General features: G+C 38.4%; 1 protein-coding gene across 4 annotated transcripts in view; it reads left to right on the top strand.

Moving 5' to 3' along the window:
* The first annotated feature begins 1,381 nt into the window (after positions 1 to 1,381).
* CFTR (CF transmembrane conductance regulator) overlaps positions 1,382 to 16,195 on the top strand; it is a 194,486-nt gene continuing 179,672 nt past the window's right edge. For 2 of the 4 annotated variants that reach the window (XR_008372866.1, XM_053553531.1), the window contains exon 1: positions 1,382 to 2,776. Coding sequence is in view for 3 of the 4 variants with exons in the window: in XM_053553531.1 (XP_053409506.1) it covers positions 2,493 to 2,776 (284 nt within the window). In the remaining variant the exon portion in view is untranslated. The remainder of the gene's footprint in view (positions 2,777 to 16,195) is intronic. The other 2 variants (XM_053553532.1, XM_053553530.1) reach the window with 2 other exon arrangements.

Consider the following 16,195-nt stretch of genomic DNA (forward strand, 5'->3'; position numbering starts at 1 on the left):
TCGTACCTTGAATATGTGGTATGTGTCCAACAAATGTAAACCATTATAATACTGTTCTAAATGATGTGAGCTGGCCTTTGTGCAGCTTGGAGAGAAGAGCTTCAGCGTTTCTTGCTACCACCCTGGCCCATTGATCCCTTTCCTATTGTTGATGTCTCTGAGTCACATTTAGGATTTCAGTCCTGACCTTCAGTCATATTTGAACACTTTTTTAGGGCATGAGTCTGCATTCCAGCCTTAGTTTATACCTAGATGCAAATCCTGAATATCATATCTCGGTTAGTTTGTTTGGACATTTCTGCTAACAGAATATGAGACTAACAGAATATTAAAGTTTGAAGAGTGAGGTTTTATTTCTACCAAAAAAATTTGAGACATAATCTTTCAAAATATTTTTATTAAGGAAAAATATACATATATAATTTACCATCTTTACCACTTTGGGCTATAATCTTTTATGACAAAAACCAAGAGTCTTCCTATGCACACGTGTAAACAACTAAAATAGAATATCATAGTTAAATTTCATTTTTTAAAATATATAGCGCCTGTGCTGAACTCATTTGCAAGTTTCTGTTTTACTGTCTCATTGTTGAACATGTCTAAAAATTATGATTTCATAAAACTAATATGAGGAGAAAGACTGTTTTGGTGCGTAAGAGACAGCAAATTAATATATGCAGGATAAATATATGATTAGAAGCAATATTACAACTAATGGGAGTGATGGTTTGGAATTAGGCCTGGGTTTGAATCTTAGCTCTATTATTACAGTCATTTACTTAATTTCTCTTGTCTGTTTCCTCAACTGAAAACTGAGGATAACAACACCTATTTATATGGTGGATAGAAGGTTTATATGATTGGGGCAGTGCCTGTAGCTCAGTGGGTAGAGCATGGCCACATACACCTAGGCTGGTGGGTTTGAACCTGGCCTGGGTCAGCTAAACAACAATAACAACTGCAACGACAACAAAAAATAGCTGGGCGTTGTGGCCAGCGCCTGTAGTCCCAGCTATTTGGGAGGCTGAGGCAAGAGAATTGCTTAAGCCCAAGAGTTTGAGGTTGCTGTGAGCTGTGACCCCATAGCACTCTACCCAGGGCGACATAGTGAGACTCTGTCTCCAAAATAAATAAATAAATAAAAGAAAAAAGAAAAAGAAAGCTTCCTATGAGTGATGCCTGGCAGGAGTTCAAGTCACTATTTGGGATCTCCTGGAGCTATATCCCTTGGTCAGCTACTATGATTGTCTTTGGAATGTAATTCTTAATTCCTTTATTATCACTTGCTTGTTGATAACAAAGAGGAACTAATTACCAATTTATTTCAAAAGAAGTGCATTATATTTGACGGGTCACACTAACAGTTACAAAGCAAACAACACAGCAGGGGTGGGGAAGTAGATAGAATGAGTTTAATCACATACCTGGAAAAGTCAATGGCAAAGATAAAGTCTCAATTTTTGTCATTCTGGAGAGGGTAAAATACAGGTGCACTTAACAAAGCAACAGATTATGAGTTAGAACTGTGGAAATTCCTTCCTGGTGTCTAAGTGTATGCAATTTGGTTTATTCCTTTGCTTTACTTTTCTCTACTATTCCAATCAAGAATAATAAAATTTAAATGTTTCTAAAACCCACTTTAAGTTACCAGGAAAAAAGGATGACATTGAAATGCAAAGCAAAGCTGTAAAAACTTGCTGGACACATATATTAATTTAAAGACACGTTCTTATCTTTCTGTTACTATGGAACGTACATTTTATGTGTACTGTATTTGGGTGACCACAAGTCAACAATAAGGTAACTTACAAGTAAATGCCACTTTTGCCTGAGATACGGAGGCAATGACGTAGTCAAGCCAAAATTTTTACTTTCGTTTGAATTTTTCAATTCAAACTCAACGTGCACTTACTTTTACGCCATGGAGTTGGGGAATTTAAGTCTTGGCTCTTTAAACACCGTCAGACCGGCGGCGCACAATCCTCACACCAAAACCTTGGAGGAAGGCTCCCACGCCTGGGAAAGTCTAACTGCCCTCCAAGTTGAAGGTGACGTTTATCTGACTCAGGTCAAAATTAACAGCCTGCGCTGGCTCCAAAGACTGTTCGGATTCTTCTCAGCTGAGTGGTCAAGACGTTTCGCGGCGTGAGGCTGGGGGATCTAGAGGAGGGCGGGTTAGTTTACACCGTGTCTACTTGTCATTCTCGCTAAGACACACGAAAGCCTTCCTGAAAAACGCACCGGACTCAAAAACGAACAAATCCTGGGCAGGTAAAGGACAAAGCAGCCTCCTCTCTCACCTCCGTGTAAGGTTTTCTCTCTCCCTACGGTGCCTCCGACTGTGTCCGCGCCCTACGCGGAGCTCCCCTGAGCCCGAAACTGACGCGGCTGGGCTGTCCCCTCTGACACGCACCGGAGCGCGGAGGGGACCGCAGCAGACAGGCGCTGCCACCCAACTTTCCGGCTCTCTAAGGCTGTGTTTTTCACACATGAAAGACATATTTTCCTTCTCTTTCCAAAATGCACCTTGCAAACGTAACATGAACCCGGCTGGAATCTCGCGGCGAGAGCAGCAGGAGGAGGAAGGAAGGCTCGAGGAAGCCGGCGCAGCTGTCGTGGGGCTGGCGGAACCGGCGCGTGGGAGGTCCCGGAGGATCCCCCCGGGGGCTGGTTCTGCAGCCGCCGGTGGCCCCTGTGTCACCGAGTGTCGCAGGCTGGGTCTGGAGAGCCCTGGTGACTGTCGTCCACCTGCTGGCCGGGCTGGTGCCGGACCGTAAGGACCCCCACCTGGAGGGAGCGCGCGCGAGGGAGGGAGGCCGGGAGTGAGAATCCGGAGAGGGAGGCGCGGGGCGGCGAGGGCGGGAAGGAGGCGTGAAGGAAGGAGCGGTCTGGGTGCGGGCGGGCTGCGCAGGGGGTGGGGAAAGCCGCTGCAGCAAATTTGGGGCCGGCCCGGGCAGCGCTCGCCTTTCAACCTGGGCGGTGGAGGCGGTGGAAAGAGCAAAAGGAAGGGGAGGCGTGTGGGGTAGGGGTGGGTGGGGGGAGTTGGAAGCAAATGACATCACAGCAGGTCAGAGAAAAAGGGGTGAGCGGCAAGCTCCGGGAGGAGTAGGGCGACTGCGATTAGAAGCTCGAGCCCAGTCCGCCCCACCAGGGACCCCAGCGCCGTAGAGACCATGCAGAGGTCGCCTCTGGAAAAGGCCAGCGTCTTCTCCAAACTTTTTTTCAGGTGAGAGGGTGTCCAGCCCAGCTTTGGAAGGACACGTGCCCACGAAGGAGGAGGGCGTGTGTCTCGGCTGGTTTGGGGGAAAGAGGAATAGTTTTTAAAAAGATGCTCTACCATTCATTGTTCTGAAAGAAAACGTAGATTTTGTGGAATAAAATAGCATTAAGAAGAGAGAGAAGAATAAACTGAAGCCAATTGTTATAGAGTCAAGTCTACTTGCAACTAAAAGATCAGATCCTCAAGACTAAAGTATACAACTGTGCAATTGTTTTCTTTGATTTTTCTAAGAAACATAAATATACTCATTTTAACAATAAATACTTAAGTTTGCTTGTTTCCCCACTTCATGCTTCGGAAACTTGGAGGTCTTCTTGGTTACATGCAAATGCTATGCCTATATACAGCAGGTGCTCAGAAAACACTTGCTGACTGGATTTTGGAAAAAAAAAAAATTCATGGGTGGAAGCACAGCTTAAAGTTTCTATTGTCACCAAAATCTAAGAAGTATTTGCCACCATTACAATGTTCTTTCTTTTGGGGAATGAAAGCAAATTGGTTGAAATGTTTATTTTAGAAAGCGAATTCCACAAACCATACATTTAAAAAGCCATCAGAGGAGACAATGAAGTTCTCTCTAACTGACATTTAATAAATTATGCTCTTACCCTAATATGATGAGCCGTAGAAGCTTGCCAACTTCCTCTACTGAGATTTTAAAAAATAGATTCTAAGTTCAGAGTCTTGGGTAAAGGGTAATTAGATGTAGTGCTTCATATTTGAAGAGCTCTTCAGATGTTGCATCTACTTGGTTCTTGTTATTATACTTGTGTGAATGAATGAATAGGTACAGCTCTCTCCTGGGATATTACTTGACTCATAATTCTCCAATGAATCAGCATACTGAGATACCAGAAAAGTCAAATGTATCATGGATATGTTCAGGTGCAAGTGCGCAGGGAAGGCATTTGGCTCCACATCTCTCTAATGTCTGGTTCTCTTTGAGCTCAGACAGCCTGGAACCAGGTGCTGCGCAGAGACCATTGGCCATCAAGGGAGAGCTCCTCCCGTGGATGGGAGAGAAGGACTTTACTCTTTGGAATTACCTTGTGTGTTGATTGTTGATGTTTCCAGGACCTTTTGTTACTCTGTTTATAAAATTGGCTTATCTGTTGATCTATTTCCCAGCTACTTACAATCAGAATGCGAATTGGCATAAACTGCAGACTTTTTAGTAGAATCCTTTGAGGAACCTAAATGCCAATCAATCTAAAAATACAAATTTGGGGGAGAATGAATATCCTGTGGCTACTTCTGAGTACTAAGAACTTTAAAATGTCTCATGTTTGATCTATTAAAATGGGCTTTTATAAAATATTCTTTTTACAGATCACCTGTTCAGTTTTAGTATAGTTAAAAAATGATCTCAGATTGGTTTGCAAAGAAAATGCATTATAACAGCAATTGAGTTTGTTAAGAGCATACTTATTCCTGTTCTCTAAATTATTTCATAATAAGTTGCTCTAAGAATAGGTATGTTTTTAAAAGTTAAGTTTCTACTATTTATGGGAACTGACAGTCACTTAAAGTATTAGAGATTATAAACTTCCTTCTGGGCTGAAATTCTAAAAGTGTGAAAAACTTATTTTCTTCTTTGGGTTAGACAGTATGACATAGCGGTCAAGGGTGATAGGCTTTGGATTCAGATTATTTTGATTCAAATCCCAGATCCACTGTCTAGTAACTGTGTGACCAAAGGGGAGTTCCTTAACATCTCTGAGTTTGTGTGATTTCACCTTTAAAATTTAGGGACTAATATGACTTATGTCATAGGGGTTAATCTGTTGAAGAAATACATGTAAAGTGTTTATCCCAATAAATATCAGCTTCTGTTACTATTATTACTGTATTTATTCATTCTTTATAGTACCATGTACTCTCATTATACTATAAGATGCTCAATTCATCTTTGTAGAGGATAATGTTGTCACTTATCAGTCTTATATGCAATATAAGTGGACCTGGGTCAGAATTAAATATAGGGAAAAATTTTGTCTAACATGGCCTTATTAGATATACAAGCCATGTTTATATCATATGTTGTTCAGTGCCTAAGAGCTTAACTTCCCAAATACAATTCCTTCAGTTTTCAGAGCTTAAAAAAAGTAAAACTGTTATGGTATGGGTTGTGGATTACATAAATATCTTTTATTACCTAGGTTTTTTCATTAGAAAATAAAAAAAAATTGAAAAAAATCTAAGTAATTTCTTGCTTTCTTAATTTTATAAGAGTTTCCATCAAGTATAAAATTTGAAAGACCCGTGAACCATCATAATGCATGTGTATATAAAAAAAACATAAGAATTTCATCACCAAAAGTTCAAGTAGCTTATGAATATCACGGCAAACAGGTATATTAAGTTGAAGCTTTTTTTGAAACATAGATGAAATAGGAAGATGTGATTATTTACCTAGAATTTATGATTCACATACAAGTGGGATTGATTTACAAATGTTTACCAACACAGACTGAGTTTTTTGATTTGGGGCAATTTTTCAAGTTTACATTTTCTCACACCTTGTGAAGTAAATTATTCAGTTTTTTCTTCTCTGTCTCTTCGATCACGCCCTCAGTTTCCCTATTTTTAGTTGTAGGATTGTGTTTATCAAACCAGGTATATCAGATGACGTAACTTGAGTTTTGGTCATGGTATCTATGCCATAAGTCTAGATCAGTGGATCGAGTGCTCAAGGAATTGTGGGAACCCCTCAGATCCCACGTGACAGTGCCACAGATCTCTTAGGAGACTGGATATAGTCCAGTCTATATAGAGTTTACAGTCCCATAAACTCTATAGATAAGTGTCAAGTAAGGCCAAAGAGTAAAAGAGTGTTAGAATATAAGGTGGAAATTTAGTGAAGAATTGTATACTTTAAGTCTCAGGTTAACAGTGAGATAATTTAAGACAGTTCTGTAATTATTAAACACAAACTAATGAGAGAGTTTTAATCACATAAGCCAGAATTTATCTATTAGAGTAGGTGTGGTGGTTCAAAATAGCTACTGATTAAAACCACATTCCTATTCTAAACATTCTGCCTTTAATCAAAATATTTTCTGAATCTCTTATTAATAGATTTACCTTTATAAATAGTACATATATTTCTTATATTAGCTTTATTACTTTAGCTTGATTTCGATTAAAAATAATATTACATGGACTGGTCACTGGGACTTGCTTCTCAGAGGCTTTTGGCTATATCTCAACATCAAATACATCTTGAAAATATAAAGGTGTTTCCTTATAATTTTCTTTGTAAGCAGCCAAGTGCTAAGTTAAGGTATTGTCCTTCAAAAAAAGGAATTGCGAACTTTAAAGACATTTCTTATTGAAGAGAAATATATGTGCTTTGAGCAATGGAAGCATAAATATAGTACGTATATAATGAAAGATCCCATAAAGATCTTTTGAAGGAGACCACATTTATTTGTTTATATAAATTATGGCATGTTATTTAAAAAATACTTCACAGTGATTTTATATTTACATTTAATTTACATGTTTGCAATGCATGAAGAAAACTAAAACTGTGATTGAACCATGAATATTTTTGCCGTTTATTGGGGGAACTTATTTAAATGCGATCAATGAAGACCAATTGGCTACTCGAACAAGAGTCTCATCTGGGCCTGATCAATATACGTGTATTGTCTCAGATTTGTTCCTCAGACAAGGGTTATCCACATCAAAAGAAGTAGATGAAAAAAAAAAAAAAGAAGTAGATAAAGAGAACAAAGGCCACTGTGTGTTGAATAATAATATTGTGATGTACAACTGCCAAGGGGCCCAACTACTGCGAGGCCATTTAGTCAGTCCACAGGCAAATGCCATCCAGGGAGCACAGAGTTTCCGTACCTCTTTTGGCTTTACCTCCTGTAGGAACTGGAGGCGGCTACCTCAGGGACAGGAGTTCCTCTGCCTCGAACAATGTTGCCTGAACACTGACAAATGTTAACTTTCCACACCGACCCTCAATATTCCTTTCTCTCCGTTTTCCTTTTGCTGACCATGTGTTGTTATTACATAGTTTGGATTTTTCAACTTGGGATATGTGTTAGTTCTGTGTCAGTTTTGATTGGTTTAACCCTCTACCAGTGTCTCTTCTATATAAGTTACTAAAGTTGTAATTATACGTACACACACACATATATAAAATATCTGTGCATGTAAAATTATATAATTAAGTTAACTTCATAAGTTCTAAAAATTTGAAATGTATTTCGATGTTTTTATATGCTAGTTCAAATTATTATTGACTTGACTGTCTAAGAGTACTCTTATATCCTTATAACACACAGTATCATATAGTACAGTTTTAATATTCAATTCCTTACTCAAGAGAGAAGGGGAATCTGTTTTCCTTAGCTGCTTCATCCACATTTTATGGTCAATGTGGCAATAGAAATGTCTCTCACAGCCAACTGATACACTAGGGAAGTCATGATTTTCCAGTTTTCCATTTATGTTTTATGTGAAGTCTTAACTTCCTACCATAAAACATTAAGAACATACATATATATATATGTTGAAAGTTGTTTAAAGATACTTGAATGAGCACCACTATAAAATGTATCATTATTGTTACTGTCATTTCATAAGAACCTGTAATTTCAGTGTGATAGAGCTACAATATAAGTATAGTATTGCAAAACCATCAGGGAAGGGTGTTAACCATTGAGCATGAAGTTATATGTTGTTTGTCAAAACTTTAAAAATATCTCTGACTCAACAGCAATTTTGATTCCACTGATTCTTGATGCTTCTGTGTAGGGCATTTCCCTGCAGCAAAATCCCTGCAAGGCAATGAGGTCAAGAGGTGAAAACGGACTATGACAAAGGTCTGGTTATTTGGGGACCCTGACAGAGCACTAATTTATGACTTATGAGCTGAGCATGGTGGCTCTCACCGGTAGTCCCAGCACTCCAAGGTGGGAAGACTGCTTGAGACCTGGAATTCAGGACCAACCTAGACAATAAAGTGAGACTGTCTGTACAAAAAATTTTAAAAATTAGTCAAGCATGGGAGAACATGTCTGTACTCCCAGCTACTTGGGAGGCTGAGGCAGAAGAATCATTTCACTAGAACCCAGGCGTTTGAGATGACAGTGAAGGATGACCACCCCTCTGCAGTCCAACCTAGGTGACATAGTAAGACCTTGTCTCAAAAAAAAAATTAAAAATATGTCAAGTATATTATCACAGAGCAAAACATTACTATGTAGGTTGCTTCTCTTCAGCTCCCAAGAACCAATTTATCATATAGTTGTTTCAGTGTGGAATTAACGTTGCAAAGTAGTTTTATTATAGAGCTATGTGCCAGGAAAGAAGTGTGTAAACATTCAACTTACTATTAGATTGCTTGATGTAGAGAATTACCTTCCGACACAGCTTTGAAAGATCTGGTTTTCACAGCTGTATTCAGGTCACAGGCTTTTTCAAGTCTGCTGTTTTCTGTGCAGCTCTAGTAACTTATCAATGACTCTTCTTAGTTGTAAACCCCTGGATGCCAGAGATTTCCCTAACTTGTTTAGGAAAATATTCAGACCATTTCAAGACTCCTGCATGGAACGGTTTAATAAAGATATTTTTGTGGTGATGATGAATCCATGTTGATCACCCCTAGAGACCTGTATTAGTAGGCTGGTGATATTCATCAGTGCTGCAATGATGACATCATTCTGATAAAAACGGATCAAAGAAAGGAGGACTGTGTGCAGATTTTTAATACTTAGATTAATTATTGCATCAAATTTCCTTGAGTCCTTTATAGCTTAGCCTTTGTGCAACATCTTGCTTGCTAATCCCTTGCTCATTGGGTAAGAAAATGATTCGAAATTCCTGCTAGCTCCTTAGGATTCTTACCCCTAAAGCTGTTCTCTGATATAGTCAGAAAATCTTTTCATGAGTTGCTCTAAGGAGCTTGGTCAGAGCAGTACTTCCCTTGTAGATCATGATTCTGGGCAGCTTGGAGAATGCTCTCATTCATTTATTCCCCACCTTCTGTATTCATGTGAGGCATTAAGAAGATAGACATGGACAAGAAAGAATATGTTTCTGTCTTCATGGAAAAATTCTCTGAAACCCAGGTTTTCAAGGTATTAGAAAAACACTCAACTGGGGCACTTAATCCAGTCTAAGGCTGGTCAGGAAAGGCTTGCTGGAGGAGGACGCATCTTTTGCATTCACACTTAAAAGAGGTTATGTAGTATAAGTTATCCAAAGAGGGTACAGATGGATAAAGAAAAACTTTAAACATAAAAGCAATATATTGTGTGGAGGACTGGCAGGAAGAGTGAGCATGGCATGGCCAAAGAATTCAGATTGGGCCATAAAATGCATGACAGACATTTGTGGGAGGTGGGTCTGGAAACTCTAGCCAGGACTAGATCATGACAGGCATTTTTGTTTGGAGTTTGGCATGCTGGATTGGAAATGCTATGGATTTTAAGCAGGGGAGTGACATGACCAGTTTTGTGAAAGAAATGATGAACTGAAGGAGCAGTAGTTGGGATAGAAAGAAAGAAATGGATTTGAAAGATAGCAGGTGGAATCAACAGGTTTGGTAACTGATTAAAAGTGGAAGGTAAAGAAGGATCGAGAGAAGAATCAAAGTTAACATCTAGATCTGCTCTTTTGGATAACAGGGTGGGTGGCGGTGCTGCTACTCAGTAAGGAAATTCAGCTGCAGAGTAAAGATTGGGGTAGGAGTAGAGACCTAGGCAGACCCTCTACTTCTCTTTAAAATCACAAAGGAAATGATGCCTATGGCTTAAGGCCATATGCCATCAATGATACATTTACTCGAGAATGTATTCAAGTGATTTAGAGCTTGGTCTTGGTTAAGAGATATTAAGATGTCTAAGATGACAATACTTCTCACGGTTTCAGTAAAGATCAGGGTAGCACCTATAGAAGAAGGTAAAATGCCCACTTGTTATTGTGGTACCATGTGACCTGAGAGTGTGTTAGAAACAAGCAACTGTATTCTAGGGACAGCACTGGTTAATTGCTACTTAGAAATTCTACTTGGAATTCTCCTCTAACTCCCTGTCTCAACCTGCCAGCTGGTATCTGAACCTCTTCCTCCTCCCCAGCCCCAATACTTTCTCCCCTTTAATCAGTGCTTTTCACCCCATGGGACACAGCACTTCTGAGAGACCATAGGGGTTCAAGGAGGCCTGAATATCTGCTCAGGGCTTCAGATATTGTCTTCAGTGATAAGTAAGAGCACACCTCCCATTATGAATTTTTTGTATGAGTTAAAAACAGGCTTTCAGTTCTTTTGAAAAGATTACATATTATTGTTTTATGTTAAAACTTTAAGACTTATTAAACAAAGGTCTCTTTCTTAGAACTCCTACAGAAGTGCAGTGACCTCCTACCTGACTTCGCACTTACCCCCAAATGCCTGGTAAAGGCTAAGAATATCAAAAAGGGACCATAGAATTGCATCTCTTACCAATTACACAAATAATGTGAAAATTAAGCATAATAGGCAGAATCCTAGAGGTGCTGGCAGCTGTGTTTAGAGGAGATTGAAGTGCCAGGCCTGGGAGTCCAGCATTGCTATGGATGCGATGGAAAGTTAAGCCTGTGCCTGTCAGGATCAGCAACCACAGTTCCAAAGGAAGCAGAGTGGAGAAACGATACAAGAAGCTCTATCCACTCATTTTATTATGGAGTGTGAAAAATAAAACAACACCAAGAACAACACAAAAGCATTACATTTTCAATCAAAATCCATTACTATACTATTCCTGTAAGGGGCAAGATAGTAAATTATTTCCAACTTTATGGGCTACATGGTCTCTGCCATTATAGTGGAAAAGCAGCCATAGACAATATGTAAACAAATAGTCTTTGCTGTGTTCTAATAAAACTTTATTTATGGACACCCTAATTTGAATTTTATGTAACTTTTGCAGGGTACAGAGTATCCTTTTTTGCTTAAATTCTACTGCATTAAGCTTCAACATTTTGAGGCTTATATATAATTAGTTCTTTTATTTTGTAATTGAATAATTTACAAGGAAATGAAACATTTAGACATGCAAAATATACTTTTTAGAAGAAGAAAATGGCAGCTTAACAGCCTTTGCATTGTCCTTCAAGATCGAGTCTTTATATTATTTGTCTTTTGGCATCCAGCACCTGTCAGCGTCTCTGCCAAGAGTCAGACCTTAAAGTACACTTGTTGACTTGAATAAAACTTGAGTAATTTGGTTTATGGCTAAGCTTCTGAAAAATTTTTTTTTTTTGTGGAAATGTAAAAGTTTACATTGGAGTCAAAGTACTTGTTAAGCATTTTTATGTCTTCTTTGGGAAAATGTCTATTAATCTGCTTTGCCTGTTTTTTATTTGGGTTATTTGACTCTTTGCTATTGAGTTGTATGAGTTCTTTTTTTTTTTTTTTTTTGTGATTTTTTTGGCCGGGGCTGGGTTTGAACCCACCACCTCCGGCATATGGGACCAGCGCCCTACTCCTTGAGCCACAGGCGCCGCCCAAGTTGTATGAGTTCTTTATGTATTTTGGATATTAACCTCTTATCAGATAAATGCCAGAAACAGAAAGGAAAATATTGTATGATCTCCCTTATAAGTGAAATGAAAAAAGAAAGTCCAAGATATAAAAGTATAGAGTAGAATGGTGGTTACCAGAGGTGGGGGGTTTGGGGCAGATGGGAAGATGTCAGTCAAAATGTACCAAGGTGTAATTATGGAGGATGAATGAGTCTGGAGATTTAATGTATAACATACTGCATGAGGACTATAGTTAATGATTTGGAATCATATAGTAGAGATTTGTTGAGAGAATAGAGCTTAGGCCCTCTAAACTTTATATTCTATTTGTGTGTATATAATATAGACACACGTACCCACATATAGCATATGTAACATATACACACAAAAGGTAACTATGTGAATTAATGGCTATGTAGTTAAGTGTGGTAATCGTTTCACTATATGTCTATCAAACTATTGCATTATATAATTTTGAAGTCAAAAAAATTATTTAGCAAATCCATATACTCCGAAGTACAGCATAAACTGGGAATATTTGTTTCTTTTGCTTTATTGTGTAGTTCATGGGGCTTTCCAGGAAAATACCAGAACTTCTATCTTTTAGCTCAAAGATGGATTTTGCAGAAAATTTTTTTTGCCCCTTTTCACTTGATATCTAATAGGGTTATTCTTTTCTATCCATAAAAGTCAACATACGGCTTCTATATGCACTGTGAATGGAAGTGCGCGAAGTGAATAAATCCTCCATGCATTAAGTTGATTATAGAGCCAACCTGGTCCAATATTAGTAAGACAGTTACACGTTAGGTATTTACATGTATTAGCTAATTCAGTCCATAAAATAGATAACTACAATGAGACCGAATTTTTATTCACTGCATTGAGAGTTTCTAAAACTGATGAAATTAGTGTTTATATATAACATAAGAACTAAGTTTTTATGCAATGGAATTTTTTAAAATTTAATTTTGTATTGTTTCAGGTTCATCGGGGGTACAAAGAATTAGATTACACTATTTGCATTTGTTAGATAAAGTCCCTCTTATAATTGTGTCCTGCCCCCAAGAGGTGTGTCATACACTGTAATCCCCCATCCCTCTGCCTCCTCCCCTCTCCCACTCCCTCGTTCCCCCATCCCACCTTGAATTGATTTGAGTTTTTCACTTATGTGGATATGTTTTAGATTGTCTGCTGGCTTCATATTAGAATTGAGTACACTGGATTCTTGCTTCTCCATGCTTGTGATACTTACTAACAAGAATGTGTTCCAACTCAATCCAGATTAATTCAAAAGATGTAAAGTCATCTTTTTAAATGGCTAAATAGTATTCCATGGTATAAACATGCCACAGCTTGTTAATGCATTCCGGGGTTGGTGGGCATTTAGGTTTTTTCCACATTTTGGTGATCGTAAATTGAGCTGTGATACACAGTCTAGTGCAGATGCCCTTATGGTAAAATGATTTCTTTTTCTTTTGGGTAAATGGGATTCCAGGATCAAATGGGAGGTCTTATTTGAGTTCTTTGAGGTTTCTCCACACTTCCTTCCAAAAAGGTTGTATTAGTTTGCAGTCCCACCAGCAATGTAAAAGTGTTACCTTCTCTCTACATTCACACCAGCATCTGGAGCTTATGCAATGGAATTTTATTAGACAGAAAGACAACCACTGTAAAATGAACTCATTAACATAAAGGTAATAACTTTGAAATATGGTTTTTATTCATTCATTCCTATGTGTGTGCATTTACTCAGCATGAATATTAATACCCTGATACTTACACATGCAGGCAAGATATAAGAAATACATGATTTAGAAGGGTTAAAGAGTTTATTCAAGCACTCAGCCACAGTAATTACTGTGCACTCAGGATGTGAATTTTTTTCTGCTTTGAAGTCACAGCTCTATTAACTAGTACACAATACAAATCACAAACCCAGAATGGGATTGGTAATTGATATAATTTTACTTAATTTTGTGCATAGATTTTCTTAATGTTCTAGTCTCTGAAATTTGTTGTTTTTAATGCAATCGTTATAAATAATACTATTTAAATAAGTCATCAGACTTAGCTCTCCCTAGAAGGGCCAGAGAAACACACCCTCTTGTTTTATATCGGTCCATCTGTCAGACTACTTCATGGGAATGGATAGGTGTTCAGAATAATGAGGACTTTAAAACTCTGAAAATCTAGATGAAGAGTGAAAGATGCGACCAGCTGAAACCATGTCTGTCGTCAAAGATTGTCACATAGAAACAGCTCAGTTGCAAAAACGCTTGACCCAGACTGTACTTCTTATCCTGGTTTGTTCTATCCAGGCACTAGCCATCACTTTTCTTTTCTTTCTTTCTTTTTTTTTTAAATTCATTTTCTGAATCCAACTTCCTGTCATTTCTCACCCCTTCAAACCTCCTTGGCAGCTTTTTTGTTGACTTTTCACAGCTGTTTTTCTAACCTTACCAATTTCACCTCATCACTGCATTCCAGGTTTAATCACTTGGGTGTTCTGCCAGCACCACCTCCCCACTTTGATCTCTTGCTGTGATGTCAGGTCTCTCTCTCTGGCTGGGGCCAGGTTTGAACCCACCATCTCCAGTATATGGGGCCGGTGCCCTACTCCTTGAGCCACAGGCACCGCCCTGGTCCCGCTTTCTTCATTGGGCATGCCATCCGTTTCTCCACAGTTACTCTTATTTTACTTCTCAGGGGTGAAGAGGAAGAGCCACCTGGTTCTTCAACTGGATGCTTGACACTTAGTATATACAATTCTTGGATTTCCCTACTGCAGTATTTTCACAACTTTTTAAAACCAATGCTTTTATCAAATTTTCAATGAAATATTCCACGGAACTTCAGTATATGCAAATAGAAGTAACAATAAAAGACAATAACTCTTATATTAGTACAAAGATCGAGTTCATCCCCTGCTCCAAAATAAAGGCTAAAATGATTATCTTTAACATTTATGTGCCCCTTTTCTGATCCTACATGTTTGTGTTTTTCATAATGTTATGGTTCTGAAATTGAGATGCTTTTTGTACCTGATGTGAAAAGCAACTTGTCAGCCATTAGGCCCAGGAATAAATTGTATGTGTAACATTAGAACTTACATATTCTTGTGGCCTCAGTCGAATTATTTGCATTGGTTGCACCCTACAAAGTTGATTTTAAATATAAATTTAGTTTGCTACTTGAAATAGCTTGAAAAAGATTACTCTGTGATCTAGTTTGAAAAAGCAGGTAATATTTAGTGTGAAGTTTGTCTGGTCTACCAGGTAGTATAATTAAAGTGGAAGTTGTCCAAGCTCAGCACTTCACTGTGCCTTGAAATTATACTGCCCATCCTACAGGTGAAAGGTGTTACTAATCCAGCTTTATGCTTTAACCCCATTCATAGCTGTGAAAGGCTGAGAGCCATTCTGAAGAATATTTTTGACCTGAACATGAAGAAGTCTTAATCTAAAACTTTAATGATGATACTGATGAAGAAAGTGATAGGTGATTGCATGAATAAGTATATAACATTGTTAATTTCTAAAAATCATGAATAGTTAATTCAGGGTTTCTTTTGGGAAATCTGTTGTTAAATTGATGATGAGTCTTATAGTCAGCATTAGAGAAAGTAAGCATGATAAAGTATTATAAAGTCAAGATAATGTATGTGATCTGTCGTCATTCCCTGGGTGTTGTACAACTCTAGTATGCTGTGATGAGACCTTGTGCCAACAGGTATGCTGAAGATACAACGGGCTGTTATCTGAGGTTGGCCCACACTTGCTGTAGTGACATGCTCACTCATGCAGTGCAGAGATAACGGATAACAGATCATAATAGGTTTAAATATGTGCAAAGAGAGGTCAGGGGGAAGCTTTCTTACATAGTGGGCACTAAAAATGTTAGCCTGGAAGCCTCAGTTAATGTTTGGAAGAATCCATTATGCTAAAATTGTCATGTGTGAGGTTTTACATTTTTTCTATTTTTAAACTAATAAAAGATCCTAGAAAATACTTAACATTTCAAATCAACTGTTGGTGAATTCCCTGTAATATCTTCAGGGAATACAAGTTGTTGGGGTTCACAGTGTGAAAACCACTAACTTAGATTTTTTTCCCCCCACATTTCTCCTGACCTTCTGTTGAGTCTCTCATTTCACCCTTCTGCACCCTTAGAAAATGATCTCTCATGTTCTACCTCAGCCCTATCCTCATTGTCAACTCTCAGGGAGAAATATATGGTGAAAGAAGTATGTACTTTGGAATCAGACAGGCTTGGCTGGAATCCTCCTCTGTGATTTATTAGCAGTGCGATCTCAGGCAATTTACTTCATCTTTCTGAACCTTAGTTATTCTCATCTGTGCAGTGAGTTATCTCAATCTTAACATGGCA

This window comes from Nycticebus coucang, chromosome 11 (assembly GCF_027406575.1).
Source record: "Nycticebus coucang isolate mNycCou1 chromosome 11, mNycCou1.pri, whole genome shotgun sequence".
NCBI classification, from domain to species: domain Eukaryota; kingdom Metazoa; phylum Chordata; class Mammalia; order Primates; family Lorisidae; genus Nycticebus; species Nycticebus coucang.